Source organism: Panthera tigris, chromosome A3 (genome assembly GCF_018350195.1).
Source record: "Panthera tigris isolate Pti1 chromosome A3, P.tigris_Pti1_mat1.1, whole genome shotgun sequence".
NCBI lineage: Eukaryota > Metazoa > Chordata > Mammalia > Carnivora > Felidae > Panthera > Panthera tigris.
This window is the reverse complement of record NC_056662.1, coordinates 50896256-50920793: the sequence shown is the minus strand read 5'-3', so window position 1 is coordinate 50920793 and position 24538 is coordinate 50896256. Positions and strand designations below refer to the sequence as shown.

General features: G+C 51.5%; 1 protein-coding gene across 2 annotated transcripts in view; it reads left to right on the top strand.

Moving 5' to 3' along the window:
- Positions 1–24538, top strand: part of SH3RF3 (SH3 domain containing ring finger 3) — a 372049-nt gene that overhangs the window by 262879 nt on the left and 84632 nt on the right. For both annotated transcript variants that reach the window (XM_042981038.1, XM_042981039.1), the window contains 2 exons: positions 331–684; positions 19613–19692. In XM_042981038.1, coding sequence (XP_042836972.1) covers positions 331–684; positions 19613–19692 — 434 coding nt within the window. The remainder of the gene's footprint in view (positions 1–330; positions 685–19612; positions 19693–24538) is intronic.

Below are 24538 nucleotides of genomic sequence, written 5' to 3'. Positions count from 1 at the left end.
GGCTGTGTTCCTTCTTCTTCTCCCTCTGTCCCATGCCCTCTGCAAATCTGCACCTCACGCCCCAGAAATGGGCAGACTGGGAGAGGGTTGGGGCTACATAGGGGCAGACAAAAACAGCTGCTCCAGAAACCTTCTCAATAAAATCTGTAGATGTAACCTGCGGCCTCAGTTTGTTTCTGGCACCATTCACAGGGATGCCCTGTTGGAAAGATCTATGTGATTGTGAATATGTTGTCAGGTTGAACTAGGGACACAGGCTGAGAGCATGGAGAGCAGGACCGAGTGTGTGACTTCTATTTAATGAAGCCTTCCTCTGTCTTTCTCCCCTAGCTCAATGACTCAGCCAAGCAGCTCATTGAGATGGACAAGCCGTGCCCAGCTGCTGCATCTGGCTGCCATGCCTCCTTGCCCTCTGACCCTGGCGCGGCAGCCAGTGTGGCCCCAGGACCCACGTTAAGCAGCACTGGGGCAGTCAGTGCCTTTCAGCGGCGTGTGGACAGCAAGAAGAATGCCAAGAAGCGCCACTCCTTCACTGCGCTCAGTGTGACACACAAGTCCTCCCAGGCCACCAGCCACAGGCACTCCATGGAAATTAGTGCTCCGGTCTTGATCAGCTCCAGCGATCCCCGGGCTGCAGCCAGGATTGGTGACCTGGCTCATCTGTCCTGCAGTGCTCCTGCCCAGGTAACGTCCTCGGTGCGTGGACAGGGAGGTGCCAGGTGTCTAGCCCTGAGGTCTGATGACTTCATCGTCAGCTGTATGCTCCGTATCCCATCCCCAAACCAGCATGAGGAAGACAGTGGCAGCAGTGCCCTTTGGGGTCATCATGGCTTCCTTCTCCCCGCCTGGCCTCAGGGACCTCCTAAGCTTTGGTAAACATATGAATGGTACTCAGTGTCCGGAAGATGATCTAGAAGGTGTGTGAGGTGCTTCTCAATGGCCCGTGACATGGCCTTTGATTAACATTGGCGCATTACTCAAAGTTATCCTTTGTCAGTGTGCATTCAGTGCCATCTGATTGTGTCTTGCAGTAGGTCTGGTTTTAGTTTGTTTTCAGTGCTAGTATCTTTTTGGCATCTCTAACACTTGCTAACCTTGTTCCCTTTCAACAGACCTCAGAATCAGAATTAACTATATTATTTGGTTACATTCTTCTTACTTTTACAGATACCTTCTATTTCTAGATTTGTCCCTGGTCTCATTACACTAGTAAGATAAAGGCAAGGGGAGGGACTTACTCTCAATCCATCAGGCCAGTGCTTGTCTCATACCCTACATACTAGTCTCTACTGGTCTCTATGTCCTGTAATTCATGGGCAATAAGTCCAAGGCTCAGGCTTCCCCAGTGTTCCCTGGAGGTTCTGAATGGATGTCAGCAGAGCTCTCTGGCACTTTCCTCCTGCCCCACAACATGGGCTCTGCATGCCTGAGTGCAGGGTTTGGTGTTCTCTCTGCCTTTCCCTTATCCTTACCTGCTCTCAGCCCTCCTGTTCACAGCTTGTCAGTTAACAGGAGCAGAAGGAAAGTTCCTGGGCTCTGCAGTCTACTATAGACAGGTCCCAGGGCAGGAAGGGAACAGATTTTTTTAAATTTGTGCTTGACATTGTTCCACAAGGACTTAAGTGCCGAATTCACTTATTGATAGAGAGGGCTGGGACCCTGGGTCTCATTTTCCAACAGTTACACTTGAAGTAAAAGTCATGGGCAGGCTCTAGACTTTCATAAAGATCATTGGAAAGGGTGAGAGGTCAAGTAAAGCAGTTTCCACCTATCTCCCATCCCAAATTAACTGTTGAGACACTGGGCAGCTATGGGTTAAGGGTGAGCCACCACATACTGTGACTTGCAGGCACCAACCAGCCTGCTGTCCTCGGTCAGCTGCACCCAGAGACCAACCCCCACTCTGCCACCTACCCTGCTGCCTTCCAGGCTCGGTATGGCTTTGCTGGCCTCGTGGATCACACCAGGACAGCCATCCCTGGTCCACCTGAGGACCACTCAGGTTGCTGTAGTGTGCTAGGCACAGATCCTGCAGATGGCCACAGCACCACATGGCACCTCCTCCCCACCATGCCAGGCACACTCTAGGAGGCGGACCCAGTCCCAGAGTTCTGTGCTTGGGGAGCAGACTTGAGCTTTGTGATCACGCACCTGGAGAAATCCAGCATCATTGCGGATATGTCTCCATCCACAAAGAGGCCTCCACGTGCCAGGCTGGCATAAGGGGATGGGCTCCAGGATGGCAGAGCAGGAGCACCTGGACTCCTTGGTGCCCAGGGACCTAGAGCAGTGCTGGCCCCAGCAGGCGTCCAGTCAGGTCCCAGACCCCTCAGGCCCCTCCAGACTCAATATGCCATCCAGGTTGTGGCATAGACTGTCTTTACTGACAAGATGAACTCTTAGCTCCTGTGAGTAGAACAAAGGCTGGTCATCAAGAACCCAGGCCAGTTCTGCCCACATGTATGCACCCCTCACCTGCACACCCAGGGCTTCTTGGGCTGCAAGAGCAGAGGTTTTATGACTTTAGGTCATGGGTCCCAGAGAATTTTCTTCTGGAGAACAAGAGTAGCTGTTGTCAAACAGCAATTAAACCCTGGTTGAACATGGCACAGTGTTGTGTAGAAAGTTTGTAGCATCAAGCCTGTGTGTCCTGGAAGAGCAGCCAACTGGATGGACAAGGGGCGGCTGGACCTGTGTCCCTGCTTCCAGGCAGGCTGGCATGTGTGGCCTTGGGTCAGCAGCTCCAGCTGAGTGTGTCTGCAAGACAGGCTTCGATGGTGACATGCTACCTTGTGTGGAAGTAACTCAGATCAGAAGGGGCCATCCAATGTGAGATGACTGCTCTGCTCTTTGTATAATTGACTTGATTCTAAACCTGTGGAGGAAAATGAACCAAATGCAAACACACACACACACACACACACACACACACACACACACACACACACCAGTGTGGGTGATATGCTCTGAAGAGGTGAGATACATGGACAAGGGAGCACCTCAGTAGCTGAGTTGGGGCTTGCCAACATCACGGACTCTTTTCTCTCCCTTTTGTGTTCCTTTTTAAAGTGGAAAGGAAGTGTGGGGGCTGTGGTTTCTATAGAAATGGCTCTAAAATACGGTAGCTGTTTCCCTGCTTTTGAGATGGAATGTGGTGAGCACCATTAAGCCTGAAGCTGTGGGGTCCCAGCAGAGTACAAGGTGCATGGCTGTCCGTGGAGTGATGTCCGGAGTGTGTGTGGTCTGGGGCTCACTTCCACACCCCCTGGCAGCCCTGTTCCATCCTCACCTCCTCCTCTATACTGATCTCACCTCCCTTGTCTGGGCTTCATGGCACATCCCACCATCAGGAGAGCCAGTGAGATTGAATTATTTTCAGTCACATGTGAGGAAACTGAGGCCCAGAGGGCATAAGTAATATCTCAGTGCTGTGCTCCTCTGACAGCCCTCCCTGCACCCCGGCTCCCATCGGAACTGGCGTGGACGTGAGTCTAGGACATGGACATCACGTAACCCCTCAGCTTTCCCTTCTGTAAATGTATGGGGCTGACCTCAGGCCCAAGGAGATGAAGAGGGAAAATGCCAGGCAGTCCCTGCTGAGAGCGGCTGGTGCTCTATAAAGGCTGTTCACCTCTCTCCTCCCCTTTCTCTTTCAGCCTGGGACCTGGTGTCATGCAGTCTAGGGCGGCATTTCAGGGGGAGGACCAGGCTCCCCTGCTCACTAGCTGTGCACCTAGGAGAGTTGCTGAACCTCTCTGAGCCTAGAGAGCTGCCACTAGAGAGAGCCAGGTTCAAGAAAAGCTCTCTTCTCCCAGAGCCTCAGTTTTCTCGTGTATTAAATGGAGCAATGGTGCAGGTGTTGAGAGGGTAAAATGAGAGCACCAGATTGCCTTTTCTCAGTGGGCATGTTGTTGGCTGTGGTGGTTCTCCCTGCTGCTCAGAGAATCATGGAATGGATCACCGGCCCCAAGACATCAGATAGGGCTCCCAGGGCTCCCGGCCTCATGTATTCTGGCCATTGCTCTGCTCTGAAATTCCCCCTGTGCTGTGTACTCTGCTGGACCCTGGAGGTGCTGGGAGGCCACAGGTAGATGAAAGGGTGGGTGACGCCAAGACTGCCTGCAGCCACACCTCCTTTCTAGGAAGTCTGGACTTGATTAGCATCCCCATGAGCCTATGTCCCCCCTGACTGTCAGCCGCTCAGTGGTCTGTCCCCAGTGACAACCAGACCAGGCGGGGTGTGGTCCCTTGTGTCGTGAACCCACCAGAGAAACCAAGCATCCCTCCCAGAATCTGGTGAAGTATGTTCCAGTCACTGTCACCCAGAGGTCTGAACATGCCCCCAGCATAGCCCTGGCCCCACAGCATTGAGGTGGCTGGTCTGGGGTGTGGCCTGGGTCTGGGGACTTGAGAGCTTCCTGGCCCGCTGTGTGCAGCGAGAAGAACCAGCACCTCAGACACCAGCAACAGCCCTTTTCTCACACTCCAGGATGTGTCACAGGCCATGCCTAGACCTGGGCCCTAAGTCTATACAGGGTGACCAGTGTCCCATTGCACCTGGTGCTGCAGGGTTCCCAGGACACAGGACTTAAGTGCTAAAACCAGGACCATCCAGGCACAGAAGGATAGCTGGTTACCCCACAATATTTCCCTTCACTGAGCTGCAAAGGGTGGTGTCTGGAGGCTTTCTACAGAAAATGTGGTATGGTCGTCTCTGTGCAGGACCTGTGTGCAGTACCAGAGGCCCATCAGCAGGGAAGGCCAGGTCCCTGCTCCTGAGGGGGACAGTGGAGGAGACATAAAGGAGGCTGTGAGGCTTTGCTGTGGGACAGAGCTATGGATCCTGGTTGCCTGGATTCCTATTTGGAGTGTGCCATGCCACCTGAGGAGGCTTTTAAAACCTTCCAATCCGGGGCCCACCCCTGAGTCAGAGAGAGAGGGTTGGCACGCTATATCAGCCAGGTCTATGTACAGGGATACTGTGTTAACAGTCACTGTGCAGGGATGCTGTGTAACAGTCACTGGGGTCTGGGAGCCACACAAGGCCCCCAGGCCAGGCGGGCTCAGGTCTGCTCAAGGGCCTCATTCAGATGCCCCACCCAGAAAGGCAGTGTTTCCCTGGAGTTTGAGGAACTTTCTTCCCTTCTCAAAGCTAAGACAAGGGCCCAGTGTGCTGTCACAGCAACAGGCAGGGGATGCATACTCCTATGCTGGTGGAGGGAAGGCCAAAAAAGATGTCATGTTGCCCCTGGAGTTCTTTAAAGCTCTGCAGGTGAGTCAGCTGTGCAGCCAGGATGCTGTGCTGGGCCCGAGGCTGGCAAACTGTGCCTGGTGGGGCTGCTTCTGAATGGCTCTGGCGCTAAGAATAATCTGCATGTTTTTAAGGGTTGTTTTCAAAAAGGAAATGAAGAGGATGGACAGGAAAAGGAGAGGAACAAATAGCCCAGAGCCTGAAGTGTGGACTCTCTGGCCCTTTACAAAAAGAGACTTGTGGCTGAGGTTTTTTTGATGCTGACCCTGTAAAGGCAGAAAAGGCCATGATGAGAAGAAAAAGAGAAACCTAGTGGTTATGTAGGGTCAGGTCAGGTCAGAGGAGGGAGTCCTCAAGCAGAACAGGAAGAATGTTTTGACTCTGGCCCAAGTTGAAAGGCACCAATTCCACATCCTCCCCCAGTCTGGAACTTGATAGGAGGGTGGGAACGTGGGAGGTTCTGGAATTTGTGCACCTTTCTCACCGTGAAGTGTGCTGTCAGACAGCAGCCTTCTCATGAGGTTTCTGTGAACCATGTGGGAATCCTGAGGCTCTAGACTCGGCCCCAGAGGTTAGTTCTGGAGAGCTGGGGCACAGGGACGAGGCACAGCAGGCAGGGACTTGAAGGATAGTGGCCAGGTGACTGCCTGTACCCAGCCCTCCCCCTCCTGGAGGTGCAGAGCCAGGCTATGGCTGCAGTGGGTAAGGTGGAAGAGGGTTGGCCCTTCTCCTTCCTGCTGGTCTTCTCTCAGTGACTGTTGGAGGCCTTGTTGACTCTTATTTGTCGTTATTATCATTATAAGTAATGCATTTATTTCTTCCTGCCTTCAATTGTCTAAGACCACTGTGGTTAGCTCCAGTTCAGGAAATGCAGGCTTATGTCTAGCAAAAAATTATCGTAGGATCTTGCATAGGGATGGATGGCCACCTGATATAAATGCTTCCTTCAGACCCAAAACAAAAGAATGGCCTAAATAACAAGGATGCTAGGCTTCAGATTCCCCAACTGACCTATAGAATCAGTACGTTGAAACCCATTAAGGGAAGGAGCATGGCTATCTCCTCTAAATGCCTCTCATTCTTCCCTCCTCTGGGAACACACTTCTTCCATCTCACATTGATGCACTCAGCTCTGCAGTCTGACCTCTACCTCCACCCCTGCTGCCCACACCCAGCCTGTGGCCTGCAAGGCCACCAGCAGGTCCTATGTCCCTGCGCCACATCCCCAGCTGGCATCCAGCAGCTTCAGACACTGTGGGCAAGACTCCCCTCCTGAGCCTCTCTTCGCTTTGCTTCTGGGACCCTTCTTGAAATTCTGAGCACTTTGCTCACCCTTGGAACCTCTTCCTCCAACTCCCATGTGAACATCAGTGCTCCCCTGGCCTTTTCTTCCTGTCCCACACACATACCCAGGGGTTCTCATCCAGCCAACAGCTAACCCCAAACTGTTTAAACTCTGCCTCCCCAGACCTTATTCAACTATAGATTCTTTCCAAACTGTTAAACTGTTTAAACTCTGTTTAACTGTTTAAACTCTGCCTCCCCAGACCTTATTCAACTATAGATTCTTTCCTCCTGCTACCTGCCAGCTTCCCCTGGAGAGGTATTCCATATCAATCCATGTCAGGAGAGAATAACTATTCTCTTCTGTCCTCACACCTATTTCCTTCTCTTTGTTCTCTTCTCCAAATTCCTGAAGCTAAGACCCTATGTCCTCCAAACTCTGCTCTCCCTGTCACCTCTGCCATCCAAGGAGGTGTCAGCTCCAATTCTGAAGTATTTCTCTCATGCCATTAGTCAGGATGAAGTAGATCATCCACTGTTACAAACAATTCCTGATGCTGGTGTGGTTTAACCCAGGGAGCATTTATCATGCATTTGTGCAGTGGGTCAGGCGGCCCTCCTGAATGGCATGCTCATGGTGTCCAGCCTGCTTCCTCTTGTAGCTGTGTCTTCTACAGCACATGGCCTCCAGCAGGAAGAGGGGCCTAGAGAGAAAGCCCTTGTGCACTTAACTGCCTCAGCCTGGAGATAATACTCATCACCTCCCCTCTCAGTTCATTCACTAGAACTGGACACTCAGCCCCAGATTAACTTCAAGAGGCTGGGACATGTGGAGAAGCACGTGGATGTCGGGCAAGCCCAGCAGTCCCAGCCCCACCACTGGGGTCCTTCTCTCCATGGCACCCACTCTGCCTTGGTTCAGGCTTCTCTGAGCCCTCACCAACTTGGCATCAACTGATTCCTAACTCCCTGCTTCTAGGATTCCCTCTGGAATCCATATGTAATTGGGCTGATCTTTCCACAAATGCTTCTGGAGACTCTGCATTACCTTAGGATAAACTCCAAGTTCTTAGCTTGGCCTGCAGAGCCATTCAGACTTAGCCCCAGATTGTCTTTCCAGCCTCCCCTGCTCAGTTACTGTCCACTCCCATGCTGGCTGCCCAGACCTGCAGCCTGTGCACCCCACACTGGCAAGCTCAGGCTCACCCCCCACCAAGACTGATACCTATGCCCGTCCTGTCTGCTTCCTGCTCACCCTCTTCCCCTCTCATCCTGCCCCCAACACAACACCCGGACACAGCCCTGGATAGGAAATTCCTGCTCACCCTTTGCAGCCATCTGAAACAGTCACTTCCCCTCCATAGCTTCCCGTGGCTCCAGGACACCTTCACCCAATCATTTCCTCTGTGCCTGAAGGACTTTTGCATACATTTATCATGGAAGGTGTGGCCTTCGTTTGTGTATATGGCTGCTCCCCTTAGCTTCAAGTCTTTTAGGGTGGGGACTGGTTGTCATTCACTTCTGTATCGTGGTACCTGGCCTGTAGCAGAGTTCATACCCATATGGTTTTTCCTTGGGTGGGCATAGGGCCTGTGCCAGCTGCACTGTATACTGAGCGGTCTTTCACACTTAATGTAATGCCAGAAATGCCATGTGCCCCCCTCCCCACCACTGCTACCAGCTCCCTGAGGGCTCACGATCCATGTCAGCTGCAGAGAGGTACAGCTGCAAGGTGACCAGCTGAGGGACTCCCAGGGGTACATGGTCGGCTGAGCCTCAGATGGCCTGCCCTGCTCACATTTGCACCCTTTATGAATTATTTCTCCCTGCCATTTGGAGAGGTCAGAGGGTCAGCTCAGTTCCTCATGAATAATGAAGCAGCACTCATGTGTCTCCTTTCTGCTGGGAGAGGGAGGGTTATCAGAGGAGAGGACAGAAAGGAAGCTATTCAGGCCGACTCCAATTTTTAAAATCCAATTATTTGCTCATAGAGATCATTGGATCACATTAGGAGGTGATTAGTCACATTTTAGAACTATTCTCTCATAAACCAAACAGGAATCCAAGTAAGTGAGTAAAGTCACCACCAGACTGCCTGAGGGACCTCCAAGGGCTCACATAGCTCTGGAGTGGCCCGGTATCAGCCAGTGTGAACCAGGTCATGCTACGGTAACAAGCAGCCCCAAACCCTCGGAGGCTTACTTCCCACCCACTCTGCGTGTCTAGCTGACCCACGGCGTTCTCTTCTCTTCCCTGGACACCAGCAGACACCCACAGGCCAAATCTGGTAAATAAAGTTTTCTGTGAAACATGGCGCCCCCTGCTCATTCACACATCATCTGTAGCTGGTTTCAAGCCACACAGAGGAGCTGTGTTGCTGTAACAGAGATTATATGACTTTTTCTGGCCCAGTACAGAACACATTTGCTGCCCTCTGGTCTAGAATGTCTCATCACTGTGGCAGGGGAGGGAAATTCGCAGCGGCCCTGCTCTACTTGCAGAGGGTGGGGAGGTGGAGTCCAGTGGGTACCTGTGGGGAGGAGAGGTGAACAGCCCCATGACACCACTGTGCCCAGCATGTCTGTATTTGTTTGTGAGTGTTTAACTGCTTACCACAGGGGCTGGGAGGCTTGAAGAGGCAGAACTGGACAACGGGAGGGGCTGACACTTATAAAGCCCGCAGGCCACGTTTTGATGCTGGTGGTTGTTGGACTGTCCGTGTGGTGCACACTGGTTCTGTGGGATGGAGCACTCCACGTTTGGGAAGGGCTCTCCAGTTCTGGGCTCTCTCTGTGAAGGGGCCAGTGTCACACTCAGGCTAACCCCATTGAGCCAAGAATAGATTCCTTCATCAGACCCCATGTGTGGTGTCAGAGCCGGATGGCTTACAAATCAACTTCCCATAAGCAAACAGAAACCCTTGAGATTAGGAAAATGCCCTTCAAAATCAATGGAAGGGGATGTATTTGACATTCAGGGAAAACATCAAAAGGGAACACCCCTCGAGTGTCTTCCTGCATCTGAGAAGAAATTAGGAGAACTCCACTTGGAAGCTTCCAGGGCATCTTTAAGATCCCCACCCCCCCACCCCCCCACCCCCCCCACCCCCCCCACCCCCCCACCCCCCGCCACCACCTGCCATCAGAGGGGCACGCACCAGGGGCTCTCTGCAAAGCTGCTCTTACAGGCTGGATCTTATCTCTACCACGGGACACAGCTCTGACGGGGAAGAAGCTCCGGGGGCAGCACTGATGGAAGTGATGGTGGCTCTGTGCTAATGGCCTTGCGGCCCCCAGGCTCTGTCACTCACCTGCAGGGCAGAGCACTCATGCTTATTGTTAGCATTTTCAGAAAGTTACAGATTTAACTCCATACTTTTAGAAGGAGCCAAGAAAAAAACAGTACCAAGTGAACATGGGATGAAATAAAAAATCCCATCCTGAGAACCTTGTGCAAGGAGTGCTTTCTTTTGCAAATCTGGGAATTGCTGTGTGTCCCTGACTTACCAGCTATGCCTTCAAGGTAGGGACGGAGAACTGTGGCCTGGCTGTTTTCATCAGCTTCCAGGCTCTTCATCTGTGGTATCAAGTGCCAACCATGTTTCTTTTGCTGCTATGACAAGACAGAAGCTTCCATATCCACAGTTTCTTTCTGTGCCTCAGACCATCTGCTGGTGGATGAGGGAGGGACACATCAGGGAAGGTCCCTGGTGTCACCTTGGCACCTGGTGAGCACCCAGGGGCTCTGGGTGGGCACGTGCTGGCCCAGAAATGCAGGTGAGCTACTGGTTCCCTCCATCCAGCCTCTCAAGTTTGGTGAGCTTTTGTTAAAGCAGCAGCCTGTGGGGGCACCTGGGTGGCTCATTTGGTTGAGTGACCACCTCTTGATTTTGGCTGAGGTCATGATCTCAGCCAGGGTTGTGGGATGGAGCCCTGTGTTGGACTCTGCACTGAGAATGTAGCCTGCTTAAGATATTCTCTCTCTCTCTCTCTCTCTCTCTCTCTCTCTCTCTCTCTCTCTCTCTCTCTCTCTTAAAAATAAGCAAACAAACAAGAGCAACAAAAGCAGCAGCCTGTGGCAGATATAAAAAGGGTTTCCTCATAGACCCCAGCCTCTAGGACCCATGCAGCCATCAGGAGACAAGAACATAGATCCATGCCATGGAAGGTAGAAAGTAGGAAGCTCCATAGATGAGCACAAAGGAAGGGCCATGGCAGATCAGAAGAGGAAGGGTGGCTTTGCTTCTGGAAGGAAACGAGGAAAGGAGGCAAGAATGGGCACCAAGGATCACTGAGGTTGGCATCCTCCTGGGTCTTCCACTTTCCATCAAGGCTCAGGCACAAAGGTACATTGTTTCTTGGTAGGAGGGCCATGAGGAGGTTCAGAACTTTGCCACCTGCCCCTGATCTCCTAGCTACCTACCCCCTGCCCTAGCCAGCCACAGCCACTTGCCAGAGCATACCCTGCTGCCCTTTCCCTGCTCCCACTTCCCAGGCATCATCTGGATGCAGTGAGGAGTGGGAAACTCTTGCAGCCTTCCCTGATCAGCCCTCTCGCTTGTCCCCTAAGCTTGCACAACTGGGCCAGGAGAGCCACCAGCTCTCAAAATGTTACCACAGCCTGTGAGTTTCGCTAAGACAGGTATGTTTGCCCCTTTTGCACCCTTAGTGCCTGGTGTGGAGCCTCTGTGAAGGGGGCTTTCAGAAGCATGTGTGGATGGACAGACACACGGAATTAGAGTTGAGAAGAGTTTCTCAAAGCTTGTCCCTCTTGCAGCTTCTCACTATATAGGAGGCACCTTCTGTTTGAAGGCAGAACAGATAGGTTGTTGGGATATGACTACTATACATTTTGTGCAAAGCCGGATGAAGATGCCTTGGGTCTTACAGGCTCACACAAAGAAGTGGGGGGCGGGTTGGTCCACAGGAGCTCCTGGTACCTTCCTGCAGTTGAGACCATCAAGCAAGCTGATTTTTATCTCCTAACCTAGAGCCACTTTGTGGATACTGTTCTCCAATATCCTACCCCTCTTTTTTGGCCATTCTGGTTAAGAATGTTCTGGGGTGCCTTGTTAAGAGGTTTTGGCACAGCTGTGGCTTTTTGATCCAATAAGATGAGAGCAGACGCTGGAAGTTCATCCTTTCACTATAGACACCTACAGCAGGGGTTGGCAAACTCTTTTCAGTAAAGGGCCAGATAGATAATAAATATTTTAGACTTTGTGGGCAATGTGATCTCTGTCACAGCTCCTCACTTAGGCCCTTATGGGTGAAAGCAGCAAATGGGTGGTATGGTTGGATGCCATTAACACTTTATTTACAAAAGCAGGGGATAGCCAGATTTGAGCGGCAGGTGAGTCTGTCAACCCCTGAGAAGACCATGGAGACTAAGTGAGGGGCCTGTCCATGAAGACCTGGAGTCAGTAGCTGAGATGCTAGGGTCAGATGCTGGTGAGCAAATCCAAGTTCCTGCAGGGAGGAGAATGGGTAGGGGGCAGTATTCGAGTTGAATGGAGGCCTCCTTGAGGACTCCATTCTGGGCAGTCAGCCAGCATTCCTGAGTGCCGACAAGAGAGCAGTGAAGGTTATGTGGGCACAAAGCATGGCCCGTTCTCTCTCCTGGGACAGACCATCTTGTTCAAGCTCCTTGGCCCTTGACCTCGAGCTATCAGCACGAGCACATCCAGCCCAGGCCCCTGCCCTTCCCAGCCCTGCTGGGCCCCCCAGCCCAAATCCCCTGGGCCAGGGTGTGGGGAGGCATCCCTGGACCCTCTGGCCCTGCAAGCTGTTTATGGTTCTTTTTGGAGGCAAGCAGAAGAATCAGGCCAAAATGTTTCATTCTAAAGTTTTCTTTAGGAAGCATGTTCCTAAGAGTCTGATTTACACTCTGTGTTAGAGAGTGGTAGTGTGTGATGAATAAAACATGCTCATTTCACTGCTCCTTGGGGTGATGACAGTGTTTTCTGGACTCATATTAAAAATTAAAACAAGGAGATGTTTTTCTCAGGGTATTAGTCTGTGCCAGTGTATCCAGGAAAGCGCCTTGGAGCCCCCATACAGCCTGCCAACCACAGACCCCCTTTTTCCCTCTTACTAATCCCAGCAGGAAAATAAAATGGCCTGTTTTCCAGTACCACTTAGGGGCCCCATTAAAATGCACCTCTGGGCCTCTGGTGTCTGGTAACAACCTGACAATTTGGAATCAGGGGTCCATGGCCTCCACACTGCAGCCAGAAACTGACGCTTGGGCTTCCCACCAGCAGAGGCCAGAGATATACAGGCCACCACAAGAAGTGATAGCCCATTCCACAGGTGTATGAACCACTCACCCGTGCTGTCTTGGTGGCTCTGTCTTTTATAAGTGGGAAAAGGAGGCCTGGAAGATCAAGGGCAGTTTGCCTTGATCGCAGGATTACATAGCCTGCCTGTGCTGCAGCCTCCTGACCCATGCATGTCCTTGGAGGGCAGTGGGTATGAGTGGCACCAGGGAGCAGCATTACTAGGCTCCTTGGCATGCTACCCCCCTGTTTGCTAACACTGTGGTCAGTTTTATTTGATGGGGGCATCACCTCTGACCTCTGACCCAGCCAGCTGACCCCACATATACTTGCCTCCTGTTAAAAGCTTGTGGACTGTATTTTTGAACATTAGGTCCAAAGGGATTTCTGGAGTCATACATTCTGTAGGGTCAGTGGCTCCAAGGATCCTCTTGTTGGCTGGCTCCCCCAGATCGACGTGTGCTCACCTGCCAGGGATGAACCCCAGCTTTTGTCTGATATAGAGTCATCCAAAAAGAGTATGATATGAACCTGCTTTATCAGAGTCAAAGACCTTCTTTGTGACAGACCAGTGGTGCAGCTCCATGGTACACAGGGCTGGGCTGGGCTATGAAGTCAGGGCAGAGATGTCCACCTGCTGACCTCGGAGACAGGGAGAATATCTGTTTGAGGGCCTCATTCCCAATTATTTTTATCTGAAAGTGGCTGTCGCTGCTTCTCCTTCCTTATTTTTATCCCTTCCTGATTTCTCTCACTCCTGCCAAGGCTTCACTAATCCCTTAAGGCCCAGAATCATTTAAAATTAAGCCATGAAAAATCAAAGCAGTTATCAGCAACATGGCTCTCGGCAGGAGGAAACGGGCCCCAGTCCTAAGGCCCAGAAAGCCCCATCCAGCATGGTCAGAGCTAGAGGGCGAGGGGCACAAGACACCCTAGTGTTGCGTTAGATCTACCTCAAACTAAACTCTGCTTGTTCCGTGTGTTCTGGGAGTGATGCAGTAAGGGTGTAGCAGTGCCTTCATCAGCACGGTGCCTCCCAGGGCCTTGGCAGGATGCTAATGATACGGAACCTGGTGGGATGCATTGTACTCATGAATTTTTAATCAAAATCACTTAAAGGAGAGCCCCTTTCATGCTGTGATACCTGCCCAGGGGTTAGCAGCTCCCTGGCTACCCCTCAGGGCTCCTAAAAAGGCACCACGATCTCATCGGTTATGCTCTCCTCAGCTGGGCATGTGGTCCTTAGTTGTGCACAGCTGGGCTGTTAATGGGGTCACCCTGTCCACCTGCTGCCACCAGCAACATTTGTCATCACCTCCTACTGATAGTAACAAAAACAAAGGCCTGATTCAGAGCAGGATGGGTGAACACCCCGTCTTCATCAGAAAGTCACACTTTTCAGTTTTTAGGTCCCTGAGGGTAGATCCCTGCCTGGTGTAGCCACTACTCAGCAGATGTCCCGAAAGGCCTTTTGCCTTGGGCCCTGTGCTGCACTGCATAGAGGAGCAAGATGGGAACACACACTCTGCAGAGCATCAGTGTTGGCTATTCTCCATCTTGACCTTTGGGAAAAAACACTTTCACAAGGGTGACCTCTCTCTACACCTCGATTCCAGCTCCACGTAATGGTTTGCTGTGCAATCCCATGTATTTTCTTTGTAGCATCAGACATACCAAGTTTCACCTGGAGGCCAGGTTTCCAGCAAAGCTGTCAGAAGGCCCTTCCCCTCCAGCTTTATTTAGGTGCAGTCCTGCATCTCAGGTAGCTTCACATGCCTGAGCAGCCCCATAGTCTCCCTGGGCCTCTTGACACTCTGCCATATGGAGTGTCCTGTGTGTGGTCCAGAGGAGCTGGCAGATGCCAGCAAAGATGGGGTCTGGAGTCCCAAGGCCACAAGCTCCGGCCCAGCCCACACTCCCAGCCAGCCTTCCCCACTGCCCAGCAGGGGGAAGTCAATCTTCTCCATCTCTCCTGGCCACAGACATTATTGCCTTCTGCTGGATTTTGGCTTGAGTGCCTTAAGGACACTGGGCAGTAGAGACCCCAGGCAGGTTGCTTTACAGGCACAGCAAGACTCAGAGCTGTCCCCACTTTGGGTCAGCAGTGCTTTGCATGTGAGGGGCTGGTTTAGACTGGTTTAGCTGTTTCAGGAGAGTTTATTTGGACAGGAGGCATGTTGATGAAAGCAGGGTCATGGGTTTCGGCTCTAAGTCAGTTACCTTGTGTCCTTGTGGCTCCTGTTGCCCAGCAGATGCCCTCCGCCTACGTGCTGCTGCCAATAGTCACCTGGTGGGCAATTTGAAGGGTCACCCTGCCGATCTGAAGGCTCCTGGCATCGCTACAAAGATGGCATGTGTGGAATCCAGGAAAGCATGGAATAACCATCAACCAGAGTGTGATCTTAAGCCAGCCCTGTTATTCTTTTTATATGTATCAGAAAATGTATCAGAAAATCATGGCCACTTATTGATATTAAAATGAAAAACTTGAACTTACAGATTTTAAAAAAATTACCCCAAATTCCAAATACCGTACTTACCAGTATTATCATTTGATATATAAATTTCCAGACCTTTTTTCAAGGAAATACATGCATCTTGTTTTTAATGTTTATTTATTTCAGGGCACCTGGGTGGCTCAGTCGGTTAAGCAACCAACTTCGGCTCAGGTCATGATCAGGTTTGTGGGTTCGAGCCCTGCTTCGGACTCTGTGCTTACAGCTCAGAGCCTGGAGCCTGCTTCAGATTCTGTGTTTCTCTCTCTTTCTCTCGCTCTGCCCCTACCCCACTTGCTCTCTGTATCTCTCTGTCTGAAAAATAATAAACATTAAAAAAATTAATCTTTATTTTGAGACAGAGAGATAGAACACAACAAGCAGAGGATGGTGAGAGAGAGAGAGGGAGAGAGAGAGAGAGAGAGAGAAAGAATCCCAAGCAGGCTCCATGCTGTCAGCACAGACCCCATTGTCAGGCTCAGATCATAAACCACAATATCATAATCTGAGCTGAAACCAAGAGTCAACGCATAACCAATTGAACCACCCAGGTGCCCCAATACATGCATCTTTTGATGGACCCTACACATCCTCCCATCATATGGCTCTGTGGGGCCCATGCCATCATCTGCCACCAAAGCCTCTATGGGGGGACATTTGAGCTGCTTCATAGTTCAGGTTTTACATATTATAAAAAAACATGGCTGTGAGATCCTTGTCTGTGCCTTCATTCTGCCTCGTTCAGATGTTTTTGTATTCATTACCAACAGGAAACTGCTGGGTCACCAGGCTTCCTCCCTCACCCCCCCACCTCCCTCTGCAGAACTGAGCTTTGTCCATAAGCCCAAATTAGGATGGGGGGCTGTGTAGGAAGTGCTCTGGCCCACAAGCTCCTTATCCCATCCAGTTGCTTTCCCCAATTTGTAAGCTGGGCAGCCCCACTCAGGACATCCACACTGCACAGCCATGTCACAAGGGCCACAGCCAAGCAGGATTTGCTTTATGACACAACAGGATAGCAGGGAGTGATCAAGGGTCGACCTGCTTGGGCCTGGGGCAGAGGGCTGCAGGGAATGTGAATCCTGCACACACCCATATCATCATTTGTGTGTGTCCTGGGAAGTGGGGGCAGGGAGCATGAACCACCTGGGTCACCCAGCAACACCAGCCACCAGCCCTATAAACACAATGTGCATGCCTACATCCCCATGTTGAAGGGATCCTCCTGCCCTTCAACTGACTTGGCCTTTCGGCAGCATTCTGCATGGCTGAGACATTGTGGTCCCCCTGTAAAGTGCAGGTCTGTTCTCACCACCCTCCTCCCATCACCTTCCAGGGCATCTCTGCCCTCAAGGCAAAGACCAGAATTCACATAGTGGCCCAGGGGGCCATGAATGGCCTGGCTCTACAGCACTTGGGTGCTTCCCCCTTGTCACCCCAGCCTTTCCTTTCTGTCCAGTGTTTCAAGCATGCCAAGCTTGCTTCTCTCAGCCTTTGCTGGGCAGGCCTCTGTGCTCCTTCCTCACCTGCGCAACCCTCACCACCTCACCGAACAGGCCTGCCTACTGCTTATAAAGCCCTCTCTGGCCCCCAGGTGACATCCCTGCAGTACGTTGCTGCATTTTCTGGGACCCCCACATCTATCATGACATGTGCAATGCTTATCCCCCACAGTGAACCCCACACTGGGGTCAGAGGGCATGTTTGTGCCCTGAGCCAGTCCTGACAAGTTGGGTGATCAGCAGAGGTCAGTGAGCACCTAGAACATGACCCACCCAGGCAAAACAACTCTACAACTTGACTGCCTGTCACACACTGCCCTGCCTTCATGAGGGGCAAGGGGGGCATTCCCCATTGACTCACCAGTTGTGACCTTGCTCAGTTGATGAGCTGGCCGCTGGACATGTATACCAACATCTGCCAACTACCTCCGATGTGGTGCCACTCCTGCCCCACACCTGCTACAGTGAGTGAGTAAAGGGCCCTAACCTTTCTCCCGTGACCATACAAGGAGAGCTGCGGGTCCTCCATACTCTGGGGGTGCCTGGAGCCGGGTGGCCACACCCATGGAGGGCACTCTCTGGCTCCTGCCTGAAGCTCTGTGGAGGACGGTCTGGCCAGCTGCAGTGAACTCCACTGACAACTATCCCAAAGGGAAACAATCCTGAGCCTTGATGGTCTCTGTCTCCCTTCCAAGGGAGGGCAGGTGTGATGAGCAGGCAGAAGTCTCCCTCTATTCAGCCTGGCTCCCATACAGCACTCTGGAAACGCCGGCCTGTGCGTCAGCCACAGGGACACAATCTGTGGAGGGGCTGTCTTTGAAAATCCAAGTTCCCTCTTGCAGGAATAGGAAGTCCTTTGAGACCTGGAGTTACCTGGGAGACACAAGGAAAGGTGTGCTCCTGCCTACATGTTTTCATTCTGCCAGGCACCCCGTTGTCCAAACAAGAAGTAGCCTTTCTGCCTTGTTAGAGGTTGCAGATGTGCTGTGGTCTCTGGCACCTTTCCTGGTCCCTGCTAGAGGAGGGAAGCTGACTGCCTAGAGGGGTAGCGGCAGGTCGCCGGGAGCACACGGAGCTGAGCAAGGTCAGAACTGGTCAGGGGGTTGAGGAGAAATGCTCCCCTCACCCCTCCATGCAAGCATGCAAGGGACCTGGTGGTCACTTGACTGGTAGGGTTGTTCTGCCTTCCTGGAATGTGTGCCAGGTGCATCTCTCATTCCATTTTTGTAATTTCCGCTTCTAGTGACCTTCACCCATCTGAGGACCACACGTGGTGACATGTCCATCATTGCCAGCCAGAGCCGTGGGCAGCCCCCTGTGTCCTGCTTCCCCACCTGCCTCTGCCAAGGCACTAGCAGCTCCTGAGGGTTCTGCTCAAGCCTGCCTGGCTCCCTGTTCATCTGCATCCAGTTTCCTCTAGGATCCCTGTCCTGTCCCTTGGTGGGAAGCCTAGAGGGGACCCTCAAGGAAGGGAGGAGAGCCCTGGCTCTCTTGACTTTGAGGGGCATAGATGCCACCCTCCTCCAGATACCCATAGGCATCCCCACCTGTGTCAGTTTCCTGGGAGTGCTGTAACTGTACCACAAAGTGGTACATGTGGCTCAAAGCAACATGAAGTTATTCTCTGTCAGTTCTGAGGTCAGAAGGTCAAAATTAAGGTGTTGCAAGGATTGGTTGCTTCTGGAGACTGAAGGAGAATCTCTCCCAGCTTCTGGCAGCTGCCTGGATTCCTTACATCACTCTGCTATCAGCTTCTGTCTTCACATGGCCTTGCTTCCCCTCTGGGTGTCTCTCTTCTCCTCTTCTGTCTCTTATAAGGACACTCGTCACTGGAATTAGGGCCCACTGTAATAAAAGGTCATTTCATCTCAGGACCCCTACCTTATACTGTATTTGCAAAGACCTTTATTCCAAACAAGGTCACCTTCACAGATATCAGGGGCTATGGCTTGGGCATTTCTTTTGGGGGTACGTTGTTTAACTCCTTGTGGCATCTGATACCTCTGACCAGGAAGAAGCGTGCTTCCCTGGGGAGGGCTGGGGCAGGAGGGGCAAGGTGAGTGATGAGGGGCTTGGGACAGTATTGCCCCTATGGCTAGGTCTGTGGGATTCTCTGTGCAGAAATCACCTCAGCAAGATCATTTTGTGGCCCGGATCCCTCTTTTGGCCCTTAACTCCTTCCCTCAGTGGGTTTAACATGCACCACAGGCTAAACAGGAAGCATCTCAAAGTGGACCACCCCTCCAGCCATATCCCCACATAATAAACCCTTGGAGCCTTGAGGTCCTGGAGTCTGATGTGGGAGATGCTTGTTCTCCTGATGCCTGTCCCCTGTCACTGCCAAAGGATCAGTTTTCCTTAGGGGTTAATCTTCTCCTGGGAAAGCAGCTTTTAAATAAGCTCATGCTTTGTCTGGGTTTTCTTGGACAAACACAAGAACAAGTAATTCAAGTTCTAAGAATAAAAACAGGCCTCCCTCCACTGCCTTCTTCCATGTTAAACACAGTGCGATGCTGCCCAACCCAGATGCAGGCTGGAAGAGTGACTTTCCAAGCCGCTCCCAGAAGGCACTTGGAAGCTGCTTTTGGAAGAGTGTCAGTGGCTGCTAAGCTCCCTTCAATGAGCTGAAAAAAAAGTTATTGACAAACAACCCAGGCAAGTGGAACCTGAGAATTTTAGAGGCTGGAGGGTCAGGCCAGTGAGGGGAGAACAGGTGACTCTGGACTCCAGCCTGATCATGCTTTTCTCTTTCTTGAGGCAAGAGCCTCCTGTCAACTCACTCCTGTCTCTTGTGTGTTTCCAGGACTCCTCCTCCTCGGCCGGACCCGCCCCAGCGGCTGAACAGCAAGGCACAGCTCCCAAAGTCCAGCTGCCCCTCAACGTGTGAGCTGCCATTTATGTTTTTGGGGTCCTGTGCCTTCAGCACCTCCCTCCCACCTCTGCTAGCATATAAACATGTGGTTTCCATAGGTTTTCTAAATTGTTACCAGCCTATCAGTCTAGTTATGTGCATCAGTAACACTGCTGATAAGAGAGTATGGAAAACAAAGTCTAGCTGGTTCTTTCATGTCAGTGTCTCCAGGACATTTATAAGCAGGGTGATATTCAAAATATTTGATGGCACAGGCCAATCAGGAAAGGACCAGCCATAGCACGGAGAAGACCCTGGAGGCCCATGAGAAGGTGTGTATTGGGTGGGGGGGGGGGAGGAGGGCTCTGGAGGGTGGAGGGGGCCAGAGCTGCGGGTGGTCTTGTGAGCATGGGGAAGTAGCTAGTCACCACGTGTTCAGAAGTAACTCAATATTTGAACAGCCACAACTGCCCTACAGTTATGGTAGCTTATATCATAGCAGCTGCATATCATCCCCAAATATAACCAGATGAATCATTGCCAGGAAGCAAGATGCTTATCTTGTTTAGAAGATTTGCTCTTGTTAAATTACAGCTCTTAAGAGATACGTGCAGTTTAAAAAATTCCCCATTTAAATAGTTCTGAAAAATTAGACTGCCTTCTACTCTTTTATTTGGCAATGAGCTCAGTTACTTGAATGAATCTTTTGAGGTGGAGAATATGAATTTGGCAAACAATATGGTGAAATAGAACGTTCCACAGATCTGACGAAGGTCAAAGGGACACTTAGAACCTGCATTATTGCAGAACAAAAGGTATTCCAAGCCAAAAAAAAAAAAAAAAGCCTTTTGAAAAAAGCAAGTTGCTGAGCTTCAAAAGGTCTCCTAAAGGTGTAAATATACTGGAACATGTTCAGCTACCTCTTTACACCCAATCAAAATGTTTGTCTTTACTTGGTGGCAGATTGGAAATCCTTGAACATCTCCCTTTATCTGCCCACTGCTCTGATTGCATCATTACCACAACCAACTAAACAAAAGGACATTAAGATGTACCTATTTTGTACCTAGTGTCCTGAGGGGAATGTAGATTAATGAGCTACATTTAGGTGTCTTTGGCCAAAATTCAAGTTTTCACCAGCACTAGACAGAAGACATGCTCTTCTTCTGACCTGCTGTCCTAGATAAGCTCCAGTGGCTTCCACTCAAACCTGGGAGCAAAGAAGCATATAGGACAGGATGGGTAGTGATAGCCTTGCTTTTTCCGAAGAACTAGATGCAGGGCCCTGTCCCTGAGGAAGTTGACCGGTATCCACAGGAGACTCTTATTCCCTAATGTGGTTGCCTAAATGAGAGGCAGGACACAGTGAGCTCTTCAAGAACAAGCCCCAGGTGTCCCCCCAGATGAATGCCTGGCACACAGGCTCCCTATAATTTTGGATGTGTTCTGATGACCAAAACCTTCCTCATCATGGGTACAGAGTGCTTCTGGTATTGGCCTAAAGCCCCCAGCTCTTACACATCAGATCAGCCACCAAGAAAGCTGCTCTGTCTTTGAGACCCAAAAGGTTATTAATACCGTCCAAGAATATTACTCCCCAAGAGTTGTGAATACAGACTGGAGGTTTCAACCATGCACAGATCTTCCATATTGTGGAGGGCTTTTTAATGTGGTGCAGAGCATGGAGTGACCTCCCTCTCCTTCCATCCCTGCTCTGCCCTGAGACATTAATAGGCCTTCTGTCTATCTGCCTTACCCCAGAGCATGGCAGTGGGTTCTGAGAGCCTCGCTCAGGGTCCCGAGTGCAGCTTGCCATCTGGGAATGAAACCTCCACAGACAGATGGGTACAGTTCATCCCTGGGAGAAAACCAAGAGCCTCTTGAAGTGTGTGACAATCTGCATGCCACCTGTGAGGTCTGGGAGTCTTGTTGTGGGGGCCAGAGAAAGACCAAGGGGTGGAGCAGAGGGACTGGGGGTTGCCTGCAGACTGGAGAAAGGAAACCCAAAGGGACAACAGGCAGCAGGAGGCACCTTGTACCTGGTGGTGTGGGGGGGGGGTCAAAGCTGTCCCCACCAGATCCGTTTGTGGTGGACGCAATCTCATAGGTGTAATTCTCCTTGTGACCCACCTATTTGTCCTGAGCGTCGAGAAGTCGCTGAGCCTACCTTCTAATGACTACACAGCCACCATGTTCCGTAATGTTGGTAAAGGAACTGGTGACCAGACCAGGCCCCACCACAAATCTGTAACACAGAGGGTGGTTCTGGGCTTCAATCTGTGATGGGCTTGATTAGTGTGAATTTAATATACCAGGATCTGGTAACCTAAGTCCCTGCTGAAGTGGGGCAAAGGCCTGGAAGGGGTGAACCCACCAGCCAGCCTTCTGTGGCAGTGCTCAGTATTTCAGACAGTGATTCCAGATAGTCACAGCACCTGCCCTCAGGGTATGGATAAGGTGCCCCTGCCCGCAGCCCTGCCTGAGGGTGAGCAGCACTATCGAATGGTGAGCAACGTATGTGGGAAAAGCACAAGAACCATCTTGAGAGAATTCTCTAGAGCAGAGTAGAAGGCTTGGCAGGCAGAATTGGAGATTTGCAAAGGTGCCGGCAGGGCCACCTGCAGTGGACAGAAAGACCTGCCCCTATGAGCTTGCCTTAAGCCCAGGGGAATGTAGGGTCCCCAAGCAGCAGCAGCCTTGTCTGGATTGGATTTCCTGGAAGCAGACTCTGAGGCTAAGGCCCATTGATGGCTGCTCTCAGGAGCCATGCCTGTGAGGAAGCGGGGGCTGAGCTGTGCTGGAAGGGAAGCCTGGTGATCCTCAGGGCAACTCTAGAGCCTGAATAGACCTTAGTTTTCCCAAGATGAAGCAAGCCCATGTGGGCTTCAGGTGACCCCTGGGAGAGACACAGTCTCTAGTGCAGCTGCACATGGCTGGGAAATTCCCACTGAGGACCATTATGGTGAGCCATCAGCAGCCTGTGGCCCACTCTGGGAGATGGTGCCATAGCCCTTGAGTGTAGACCTTGACTGGACATCACCAGACACAGTACATAGGTGGGTCTTTAACTTCAGAATGTAGCAGAAGTAGCTGGAGGGCTTGTTGAAACAGATTGCTGGGTCTTACCCTAGTAGCTCTGGAGTGAGGCCCCAGAATGTACCTCTCTAACAAGTCCCTAGGTGATGCTTTTGCTGCTGGTCCAGGACTTCCTTTTGTGGGTCACTGCACAAATGCCTCTGCAGACCAGTTTTCTGTGAGCTCAGTGTGGGAAGGATGCCAGCTCCCACACGGGACTGGCAGCCAAGCCACTCCCAGCTCCTTCCTTCTGGGCTGCAGCCGATACCTCATCCAATGGAGTGCCAGCTGCCTGCGGTTCCTGGGAAATCAGAACCACTGGAAGGCCTGGGTGAGGGGCTGGTCACTTCATGGCCTCATGACAGTTCCCCAAATGCTCCCCATTCTCTCCCTCTGAACATCTGCACCCAGGGAGTCAGCCCTGTCCACAGCCCTGCATCAGCTCACCCCTCCCCAGCTCAGCTGCCACCTCCTTCAGGAAGACTTACTTGGCTTTCTGAGCCTGGGCAGTGCCTGTCCCAGACCCTGTAACATCCTGTGCAGGCCCTGACATGCACCTGTGTTGTCTCCCCCTTCCCCAGAGTGGGTGCTCCTGGGGCAGGCTTCTCCACCACCTGGCTGCACCTGGCTATCATTCAGTAGACATCCATTGAATGGAACCATCAATGTGTGGGCACATGTCAGCTAGTGTGACCCTGGTATCCAGGAGAACAGGAGCAAACACTTCAACAGGAATAATTGAAAAGAATCTTTTACTTATTCTAGAAGAAACATGAGCAAACCATCATATAGAGGAGAAAGGGTGTGAAATTAATGAAGGCACTAAAATACTTCAGTTCACTCCTTGATTAGAGCTGAAGAGAACTGTGTAGATAATTAACACAAGTGAACATCTTGCTGTAGAAATGAGCAAGTAATATGGGTGAGTGATTGGTGTCCTCGGAAATATCCCATAGGCTGCTTGTAAAAGCATGATGCCAGGCAGAGTGGCCACAGCAGTCGGCCGCTTCTGTGTGTACACCATCCATGCAAGGGCACCCAGGGAGGGGGCATGGGGCCTGACCCTCTATCCCAGGCTCACACTTGCAGGACTGCTTCAGGCTGGTGGAGGGGGCACCTTACAGCTTGAAAGCCCCATATAGTCTACAAGACAGTGGGGAAGAAAAAACCAAATTTCCTACTATTACCTTATTTTTAGTACCAGCTTTAAAAAATATTTTTTAATGTTTTATTCATTTTTGAGAGAGAGAGACAGGTGGGAGGGGGAGAGAGAGAGAGAAACACAGAATCTGAAGCAGGCTCCAGGCTCTGAGGTGTCAGCACAGAACCCAACACGGGGCTCGAACCCACAGACTGTGAGATCATGACCTGAGCCAAAGTTGGCCACTTAACCAACTGAGCCACCCAGGCACCCCCTTTTTTAAAAAATTTTAATGCTAGTACCAGCTTTTGTATGTGAATCCACAGAGGTGAAATTGGGGCCTCAAGCAGCAGCCCCTGTCTGATCTATATGTGTTTTTGAGATGACCGAGCCACCTGTGGAAGCTTGTTTTGAGCTGAAGAGGCCTTTTGAAGGAATAAGGAGTGAGAATGGGGCCCTGGGAACCATGAGGAAGAGGACCATGCAGGCACTGCCTATTTCATGCCAGGCGTGCGAGGCCCCAGCAGGCTCCATGAGGACCAGCCTGCAGCTCTGAGCATAGAAGGTGCCATCCAGCTCGCTCAGAGACTGTCAGCAATGCAATTCTGGCTGAGTGCAGCAGAGGGGACATGGGTGGAGAGGGAGTGACAAGGTAGCACTGC